The following is a 10,282-nucleotide window of genomic DNA, read 5'->3' on the forward strand; positions in this document are numbered from 1 at the left end:
TAACCGTGCTGCCTTGTCCCCCCGATGTGCCGGTCTGTGCAGACGACAAAGGGAACAACGGCGGGTTGTTCTGCTTTGTGTACACCACTTTATTCAAGAAGGTGAAACTTAGGTTTCCCTTTACTCGTTTCGAAAGGGAGCTACTAACCGAGCTCGACATCGCCGCCGCCCAGCTCCATCCCAACAGCTGGGCATTCGTGCGGGCGTTTCAGATCATATGCGCGCACTTAGGACTACCGGCCTCGGTAGACGTGTTCCTCTTTCTGTTCGAGGCCAAGAACCCTGGGGATCGCCTTTGGGTGAGCTTGAACGGGATTGCTGGGAGGTCGATCCTCTCTATCTTCCAGCAATCCTACAAGGATGGGAAAGACAAATTTGTCCAAGTGCGCCAAAACGACCAGGACGTTTCGCTGCTCGACAGCTTTCCCTTGTACTGGGTAAACAAGGGAAACAAAGACTCCAAGGGAAGCTTCAGGAAGCCAAGAAGCCCTGACAACGTGGGCGATTTGGACAAGGACTTGTGCCTTTTCTGGAAAAGCGTGGCAGACGCTAACATCACCTTCCTCACCACCGCGCTCATCTCCTTCGAGTTCTTCGAAGACCAACTCGAGGCTCGTATAGGTTAGTGCCTATTTCGACGCTTAAGTCTTTGCCCTACGCTGCACCTCTGTTAACTGTTGCTGGGTGCCTTGTCTGTTGTGCACAAGACTTGGTTTTTATTTTCTGCATCACTTGTTTGCCTTATTTGCATATCTACCCATGTATTTATCTTTCTCTTTGGGCTGACCTTTTGTATTATGCAGATCTCATGTTGGGCAAAGGAAAACTGGCAGAATTGAGGGCGCTCGCCCGAGCCCATGGGTTGGCGTCGGGCTCCCAGACTGTGCCCAACTCAGTGGTGGAGATCGCCGCTGCCCAGGGCAGATCGCCCCCTAAAGGCCCAGCTCCTTCAGAGGCCCTGCCCGCCCCACAACGCAAAAAACTCGTCCTCAGGAAGCCAAAGAGGAAAACCCCTCAGGTGGTTCATGAGGATGAAGAAGAAGACGATGAGGCGACTGAGGACGGTCTCATCACGAAAAGAAAGAGGGTGGCACCTTCTTCACTACCTGCTCCACCTCCTCTTCCAACATCAACACCGTCCTCACCACCAGCTCCCACTCCAACACCGCCTTCTCCGCCAGCTGCAACACCGCCGGTTCAAGCAGTTCCCTTGGCGGCTGCACTCCCCGTGATTGAGGCTACTGAGCCTAACTTCATGGAGAACCCTCCAAGCGCCTCCACGCCATTTGTATCTGCTGGAGGGGGTCCTCCTTCAACCGCCTCAATCGTCGAAACTGCGGCAGGTGGGGATGAAGGGGCTCAAAACTCACCCATCATCATCACCGAGTCCCCCTCGTCACCACCACGCCAAGAAGCTCCAACTCACCAACCAATTCAAGAAGGTGGTGGCGAGAACTAGCAACAGGCCCCCCTAGTGCTTCCACAAGCAAACCTTTCCCTTGAGGTCAAAAGAGTGTGGGAACCCTTCTCAGCAAAACTCAAGATGATGGCAGAGGATTTCCCCTCCATCATATCAAAAGCTGTGGAGAGTTCCAGCAAGAAGCTCCAGGATGACATCTCCGTGCTCCAAGAGGAGAATCGCCTAATAAGGATCGAGGCGGAGAAGTTGTCCTGCAACCTTATGCTGGCGGAGATCGATCATTCGCGAGTGGAGGATGCTATGAGCACCGAGCTGCGGGTGGCACGCAAGGAGGCCATCGATCTACGCCATAGGGTGCACCTCTTAGCTCAAGAGAAGATCGAGCTGGAGAGCAAGTTGGTCCCCTATCGTCTCAAGGTGGCTAGCCTGGAGGCGTCGATTAAAGCAAATGCCGCCAAGGTAGAAAACCTTGAGAAGAGGTCCGTAGATCGGGAGGTCCTCTTGGGGAAAACCGAAAAAGAGAGAGATGACACCATGGCCAAGCTCACCGAGGCCAAAAAGGAAAACGAAGGGATCGCCGCAGAGCTGGTCCAAGCGCAGGCGGAGAACAAAAGGGTTACTGAAGATCTTCTTCAAGCTCGGGAGAGGGCTGAAGAACTAAAACAGCAGAACGAGGGGCTCAAGAAGCAGATCGAAGAACTCGAGCTGAGCTCTGCTCAAATCCTCACTGCTGGGTTTGACGCTGCCTTGGAACAATTCGCCTGTCAGTACCCCGACTTGGATCTCTCCATGGTGTCGCTAAACAATGAAGTGGTGGATGGGAAGATCGTTCCTTCTGAAGACTAGCTGATTCCCTCCATTCACTTATTCATTTGTTTTCTCTTGCGCAAACTTCTTGTAATAACTTTCCTCCTTTTGGTACATGTAATTTGAACTGATACACTTTATTATAAAGCTTTTCTGCCTCTTCTTACAATTTCTCTGTTTGCCTTATCTCTCCTTGTACAATTTACTCCAAACGAAATTAACTTGGCAACTCTGCGGGCGCAACTTGTTTACTTGCTGCTTAAACTATCAACTTTTGAATAACATTATTCTAATAACTCTTAAACTTTTAAAAGCAGCGAAGCTCGTCGTAAAACTATTCACTAAACAACAAGTTTTACTTCAACTGACAGCTTAAGGCACAACTTACCTGATCTGCTCCCTCAAATGGGCCTTTGCTCGTGCCACCGCCCGAATCTGATCGCCAGAGGGTCTCGGCGATGTAGGTTTCCTCTTGCCCTCACAACTTGGCCATTGTTCCCTCATCTGGGGGTAGAGGCGCCTTTCGGATCCTTCTCTACCTCCCTGAGCTTTAGAACAAGGAACCGGGTGGCTGGGCGTTCTCTTCGAACCTACCTTAGCCACCCTCTGAACTTCTTCCACCCTTTACACCATACCTGAACTCGTTCACGACGAGAAGGATTTTATCTGGCCTGAACTCGCTCGACGGCGAGAAGGTCTTTAACTCGCCTGAACTCGCTCATCGGCGAGAAGGTCTTTAACTCGCCTGAACTCACTCATCGGCGAGAAGGTCTTTAACTCGTGCCTCTACATTGCCCCAGGGGCTACATCTTCTCTCCCCTAGAAACACTGAGGACTTTTCACTGGTGCCTCTGCATTGCCCCAGAGGTTACATCTTCTCTCCCCTTTGGAAGCACTGAGGACTTTTTACTCTAACTCGCCTGCACTCGCTCGACGGCGAGGAGGTCTTTATCTCGCCTCAGGACGCACGAGGGCGTTGAGGTCTTTTAACTGGTGCCTCCGATCGCCGAAAGACGATGAGGACTTTAAACTTTAACTGATGCCGCCAATCGCCGAAAGACGACGGGGACTTAGAAACTTTTTAGAAAGCATGCAACATAACTTCAACTCGCCTTAAATCACATATAAGTGACTAGGTCTTTCTTCAAAACTTTCGGAAAACAACAAGCATGCAATCTAAAACACTTTAAACTTTGAAAACTCTTCTTTATTGGGCGGCCTCATTAAAAACCCTCCTTAGGGTAAAAAGAGTGCCCCCTCCAAACTGTTTTAATGGAAACATTGTAAAGCTCTTCGTGTTTGTTTTTACTTACAAAGTTCTTAACTGTAATATAACTTGAGGTGCGTGGCGTTCCAAGTGCGAGGAATCGCCCCTCCTTCCAGCGTTTCTAAGCGGTAGGCGCCGTTCCCGAGCTCCTCGGTTATCCTGAACGGTCCCGTCCACTTAGGCGACAACTTGTTCTCCATCTCGTACTGGTGGGCCTTCCTCATCACCAGGTCGCCTTCTCTGAACTGCCTTGGCATCACCTTCGAGTGATACCTTCGTTCAATCCTTCATTTTACTGCCTCAGCCTTCACTCTTGCCTCCTCCCTGACCTCATCCAGCAAATCCAGATTCAGCCTTCTTTCCTCATTTGAGTCTTTCGCTACAAAGTTCTGGAATCTCGGCGAGCTCTCTTGGATTTCCACTGGAATCATTGCGTCGCATCCATAGACCAGGCTGAATGGGGTCTCATGGGTTCCTGACTGCTCGGTGGTGTGGTACGCCCAGACTATACGGGGTACCTCCTCAGCCCAACCTCCTTTGGCTTTCTCTAGCCTTCTCTTCAAACCTCTTAGTAACACCCGATTGGCTGACTCTACTTGGCCATTCGTCTGAGGGTGCTCGACAGATGCAAACACTTGTTGAATTCCCACCCCTTCGCACAGCTTCTTCAACAGGTGACTTGCGAATTGAGTCCCGTTGTCCGACACCAGGCGCTTGGGCACACCAAACCGGCACACAATGTTCTTCCACACAAAGCTTTCGATCTTGTGCGCGGTGATCTGGGCCACTGGTTCTGCTTCGATCCACTAAATAAAATATTCAATCGCCACTACCAAGTACGTCATCTGCCTGATCGCCAGTGGAAAGGGTCCCAGAATGTCGATTCCCCATGTATGAAACGGCCAAGGGCTGTAAATTGACTTCAACTCCTCGGGAGGCGCCTTGTGCCAATCGGCGTGCTGTTGACATTGCTTGCAACACTGCGCGTACTTCTTGCAGTCTTCTCTCATTGTTGGCCAGTAGTAACTTGCACCGAGAGTCCTTGCGGCTAGAGCTCGACCCCGACGTGGCTTCCACATACCCCTTCATGGAGCTCTGCCATAATTCTCGTACATTTTTCTCCGTGCACATATTCCAAGAGTGGGTGAGTGAACCCAAACCTGTACAACTCGCCGTCAATCATCGTGAACTTGCTGGAGTTCTTCTTTATCTTCCTGGCCTCCGTCGGATCCAGCGGGAGAAGGCCATCCGCAAGGCATCGCTTGTACTGTGTTACCCAGGTGTCTGGGTCATGGGTAGCGCAGACCTGTGCCACGTTCACCTTCTCTCCCCGACATGCCCTTATTTTTGGCGATCTCAAGGTCTTCTGGGTCAAAGACCTGTGACTCCTCGCCGCTTTCTCCGTCGATCTGCTTATCTGAAGAACCAGGTGGTCTGCCACAAATGCTCTGGGTGTCTTCAGAGTTTCTTGGATCACCGTCCTCTGCCTACCCCCCTTGCCTGAACTGGCGAGCTTAGCTAGCAAGTCAGCTCGGGCATTCTGCTCTCTGGGCACATGCACTACTTCAAAGGAGGCAAAGGAACTCTTCAACTCCTGTACATACTCTAGGTAAGCCGCCATTTGTGGATCCTTGGCTTGGAACTCGCCTGTAACTTGTCCTGTGACCAACAACGAATCACTCTTAGCCATTAACACCCTAGCTCCCATCTCCTTGGCCAGCAAGATCCTGGCGATCAGCGCCTCATATTCTGCTTGATTGTTGCTGGCCTTGAAGGCAAACCTCAGGGACTGCTCGATCAGCACGCCATTGGGCCCCTCAGAGATGACTGCAACACCACTGCCCTGTTGGTTTGACGATCCATCCACCGAAAGCACCCAACGAAAGTCATCCCCCTAAACTCGTGTGGCTTCTGACGAGAGCTCGACCACGAAATCTGCAAAGATTTGTCCCTTAATCGGACCTCGGGGCTCATACTTGATGTCAAACTCCGACAGCTCCACCACCCACTTCACCATCCTCCCAGCTACGTCGGGCTTCTTCAGAACCTTCTGGATGGGCAAGTCGGTCATCACCAGGATCGTGAAACTGTGGAAATAGCGGCGTAACCTGCTCGCCGAAAAAACCACTGCCAGTGCAGCTTTCTCCAAGGCCTGATATCTCACCTCCGGGCCCTGCAGCACCTTGCTGACAAAATAAATAGGCTTTTGAGCCTGATCTTGGTCTTGGGCGAGCACCGCACTCACCGCCCTCTCAGTTACAGCAAAATACAACCTGAGAGGGGTCCCCATCAGCGGTTTGCACAAAACCGGCGGGCTCGCCAGGTACTCTTTAAGCTTGACGAAGGCTGCTTCACACTCCTTCGTCCAGGAAAACTTGTTATTCCGCCTTAAACACTGGAAATACGGATGGCCCTTCTCTCCACTAGCCGACACGAAACGAGACAGGGCGGCCATCCGACCCGTGAGCTACTGCACCTCCTTCACGGTTGTCGGGCTCCTCATCGCCAAGATGGCGGCACACTTATCAGGGTTGGCTTCTATTCCTCTCTCAGTTAAGAGGAACCCCAAGAACTTCCCCGCCTCCACGCCAAAGATGCACTTCTCGAGATTCAGCTTTAATCTGAACTTGGCGATCGTAGTGAACAACTCCTCCAAGTCCGCAACGTGCTTGCTCTTCTCTGGCGAGGTCACGACCATGTCATCCACGTAGGCTTGCACATTCCTTCCCAGCATTGGTGCAAGTACCCGATGCATCAACCTCTGGTACGTGGCCCCCGCGTTCTTCAGCCCAAATGGCATCACCTTGTAGCAGTAGCACAATCTCTCGGTCATGAAGGCAGTCTTCTCTTCATCCATAGGATGCATCTTTATCTGGTTGTACCCCAAGAAGGCATCCAGGAAGCTCAGCAACTTACACCCCGCAGCATTGTCGACCAGGGCATCTATACTTGGCAAAGGATATGAATCCTTTGGGCAGGCCTTGTTCAGATCAGTGAAGTCGACGCACATGCGCCACTTCCCATTGCTCTTCTTTACCAGCACGACATTGGCCAGCCACTCAGGGTACTGCACCTCCCTGATATGGCCTGCAGCCAGGAGCTTCTGGGTTTCCTCTCTAATCGCCTGCCTCCTCTCCTCGTTGAACTTCCTTCTCCTCTGTCGTACCGGTCTAACCTGGTTGTCCATCACCAAATGATGGCATAAGAAGTCGGGGTTGATCCCGGGCATCTCCGAAGCGGACCATGCGAACGCATCCAGATGCCGCTCTATCACCTTGGCGATCTGGTCCTGGAGCTCAACCTCCAGGGATCTTCCCAGCTTGAAGATTTTTCCCCCGATCTCCCTTTCGAGCCACTGCTCGACGGGTTTTGGTCTGGTTTCTCTGGCGATCACCGCTCTGGCGATTCCCAGCTCCCTCGCTTCCTCAGGGCGATTCCTCACCTCTACTTTCTTTAGACCGGCGTTCTCCTCCCCCAACTCAGCATCCACCATCACCACGTCGCTTCCGGCAGTCTCCTCTATTACCGTCGACCTGGGCTTCACTCCGGGAGGCGGGGTGGTTGTCACATAACTTACGGACCTCTTGTTCTTCAAGCTATTCTCATAGCACTTCTTTGCTTCTTTCTGGTCGGATTTGATGGTGATCATCACCCCCTCCATAGATGGCAGCTTCACCTTCATGTGCCGGGTCGAAGGCATAGCGCCTATTCTGTTGAGCGTGGGTCTTCCCAACAGAATGTTGTATGCTGAAGGAGCGTTTACGACAAGGTACTTGATTTTCTCTGTTCTTGAACCCGCCTCATCCGTAATCGTAGTCCTCAACTCAATGTACCCCCTGACCTCCACCTGGTCGCCAGCGAAACCATACAAACACCCTCCATAGGGCCTCAGCTGGTCAAGGGGTAGCTCCAACTGCGTGAAAGTCGGCCAGAACATCACGTCTGCCGAGCTTCCTTAGTCCACCAGAACCCTGTGGACCTTCCTTCCTGCCGTGATCAGCGAGATGACTATGGGGTCGTTGTCATGAGGCACAACGTCCCGAAGATCTTGCTTTGTGAACGTAATGTCCACATCCGGCGAGTGGTCCTCAAACATGTCCACCGTCATCACAGACCGCGCATACTTCTTCTTCTGTGATGCGGTGCATCCACCACCCGAGAAACCTCCTGCAATGGTGTGGATTTCTCCGTGGGTAGGCATCTCGTGCTGCTGAGCCTCACCACCTGCTGGCTGGGAGCTCGACGCGCCCCCTGTCCTTCTATCCAGCAAGTAATCATTCAGGAACCCGCTCTTGACCAGGTCGTCGAGCTGGTATCCTAAAGCCAAACATGAGTCGACGGTGTGGCCAAAGCCCTGGTGGAACTCACACCAGGCGTCTAGCTTTGGTCCCAACACCTTGTCGCCCACCTTCTCGGGCGCCTTCAGCCGAGCTGATATATTGGAAATGGCGATCAGATCCGCCAACCCCATGACAAACTTATGCTTTGGTGGGTGATTGTACTCCCGACGTGCTGGTTGAGAGCGCCCTGGGCCCCTGCCCTTGTTCTTCCTTGGATCATAAGGATGGCGAGTCCTCTGATCCCTCTTGGCCGCCACTGTCTCCAGCACCCTCTGTGGCTGGATCCTGGTCTGGGCACGTGGCCTAGCGGGGGCCACGCTTCCCCTCTTCTCGGCGACCTCACTTTCATCGGCGATGTGGGCCACCGCAAGTCGCCTAACCTCAGCAAACGTGGCGGGGTGAGTCTTAATCAACGCCTCACAGAAGGGTCCCGGCAGCACGCCCTTCTTGAATGCGTATTCCAGGATCTCTTCGTCCTTGGCCGGCGAGCGGACCATCTGCGCCCCAAAACGATTCAAGTAGTCCCTGAGGGACTCTCCATGGTACTGCCTGATGTCGAACAGATCATAAGACATCCTAGGCGGCGCCTTGTTCACTATGTACTGCTCGACGAAGATCTTCGAAAACTTTTGGAAGTTGGTTATGTGGCCTGTGGGCAAGCTAACAAACCATTCCAGCGCTGTTCCCTGGAGTGTGCTTACAAACATCTTGCAGTACACAGCATCCGATCCTCCTGACAGCATCATCTGCGTGTGGAAGGTGGTGAGATGTGCCTCAGGATCCTCCACGCCGGTAAAAACAGCCTTCACGGGTACCACACTCGCAGGGATTGGCGTGTCTGTAATCACTTGAGCGAAAGGCATAGGGAAAACGCGAGGCGGCGTTGACGGCGCGACCTCTTCAGCGGCTGGACGCCCTCGCTGCTCCTGAAGAGCTTGACGCAGTTCCTCAGTCACTCTGCTAAGCTCTTCATTTCTGGCCCGAGAGGCGACCAGGTCCTCGTGCATTCTCGCCTGCTCTATAAGCGAGGCTTCTACATTCACTTGCAGCGAACGCATGATTTCCACCATCTGCGCCATAGTCATGGCGCCTTCAGCAGCAACGAGCACAACTGGACTTGAACGGTTGCTTCTCATTTTTCTCATGAAAACTTAACAGATCACCAAGAGCAATGAACAACGCCTTCTTCAGGAACGACTGATGCAGCAATCAATCGGTCAGAACCTCGTGGACTCTGAAGAACTCCAAGAATGTGGACTCAAACAGCAGAGACCTCCACAGAAACTCGCGACTCCACCACAAAACCACCGCTTCTCAACGAGTTCCCGATGCACTAGCCAGAAACGCAAACGAACAGGAAAAGCACCGAATCAACCGATTATAAACCGTGCGAACAGCAAGAAACTCCAAGAAAACCGAACGAAAGCTCAAACGAACGGTGGAAAACCTCCCGACACTGAACAAACCCAAACGAACGGTAGGAACTTCGAAAACGCCGAACCAAACTCGAACGAACGGCGGAGAATGGTTGCACCAGCACACAACCACACAGAAACTGCAGAGATCTCCAAGAACTCACGCTGTGGATGGGAACAGGTTTTACACGGCCCCACGGTGGGCGCCTGATGATCCTGCCTGTTGACCGAAACGCTGGAGCCTTGCCTCGTCAAACCTGGATCGACTTCTGCGCCGTATTAGCCTCCGTCCTTCTCCGCGATCCACCTCAAGAACCTGCAAAAGACAGAACGGCACCGTTGCGGCCGATCACGCTCCGACGCCCAAGTCAGCGACTGAACCACCAATTACTAAGAGAAAACTCAAGAACTCTAAGGAACCGTGCACAAATTCTCTCTCAGCGTACTCTCGTTCTCGCAGTTGTAAAGAAGTAATCTAAACGCGTGCGTACCTCAAAGTTCGTTGGAAACTCTTATATACCTGGGCACTCTCTCTCTCTCCTGGCAGTTACACATCTGGACACGTGGCTCGCATCCAGCTGTACACGTGCCATCATCTGGAGCATCCTTGACTTGGGCGCCACTTCTTACTCTTCAGGGTTTTGGCTAAGTTACTTATGCATGACGCAACTCAGTGCATAGTTGCCTTGGAGCGTGATCTCTTCTGGGTGGCGAGTTCGGGTGCCTTCGTATACACCTTCCCTGTGGTCTCGCCGGCCGCCTTCATGATCTACTTTACTTGCTTCACCGTGTATGTTCAGGTAAGCTGTCCCCCGACCTCATCCTCTGGCCAGCTGGGAAGTGACTATCTGCCTTCATCTTCGGCGATGTCCTTGTTTCGGCGATCTCTAATCACTTGGTCGCCTGGGTTCACATCTGGCGACTTCATCTTCAACCCGGTGACCGCCGGTTTAGGTATGCTGGAGATCGGAGCACGCCAACTTAATAACTGGCGACTGCACGAGCCCCCCGACTTCCTTCCCTTCTGCTAGCC

General features: G+C 52.6%; 2 protein-coding genes across 2 annotated transcripts; both read left to right on the top strand.

Moving 5' to 3' along the window:
* The first annotated feature begins 808 nt into the window (after nucleotides 1–808).
* Nucleotides 809–1,459, top strand: LOC137833927 (classical arabinogalactan protein 9-like). Its single transcript, XM_068641997.1, has one exon. It carries the CDS (start codon nucleotides 809–811, stop codon nucleotides 1,457–1,459), a length of 651 nt encoding a protein of 216 aa, XP_068498098.1.
* A 261-nt stretch (nucleotides 1,460–1,720) lies between these two features.
* On the top strand, nucleotides 1,721–2,266 carry LOC137833928 (uncharacterized). Its single transcript, XM_068641998.1, has one exon. It carries the CDS (start codon nucleotides 1,721–1,723, stop codon nucleotides 2,264–2,266), a length of 546 nt encoding a protein of 181 aa, XP_068498099.1.
* The last annotated feature ends 8,016 nt before the right edge of the window (nucleotides 2,267–10,282 follow it).

This window comes from Phaseolus vulgaris, chromosome 5, assembly GCF_000499845.2.
Source record: "Phaseolus vulgaris cultivar G19833 chromosome 5, P. vulgaris v2.0, whole genome shotgun sequence".
NCBI classification, from domain to species: domain Eukaryota; kingdom Viridiplantae; phylum Streptophyta; class Magnoliopsida; order Fabales; family Fabaceae; genus Phaseolus; species Phaseolus vulgaris.

Bases quoted from the DNA above. Each gene is read 5' to 3' on its own strand.
- LOC137833927 (XM_068641997.1), top strand. From the start codon at position 809: ATGTTGGGCAAAGGAAAACTGGCAGAATTGAGGGCGCTCGCCCGAGCC.
- LOC137833928 (XM_068641998.1), top strand. From the start codon at position 1,721: ATGAGCACCGAGCTGCGGGTGGCACGCAAGGAGGCCATCGATCTACGC.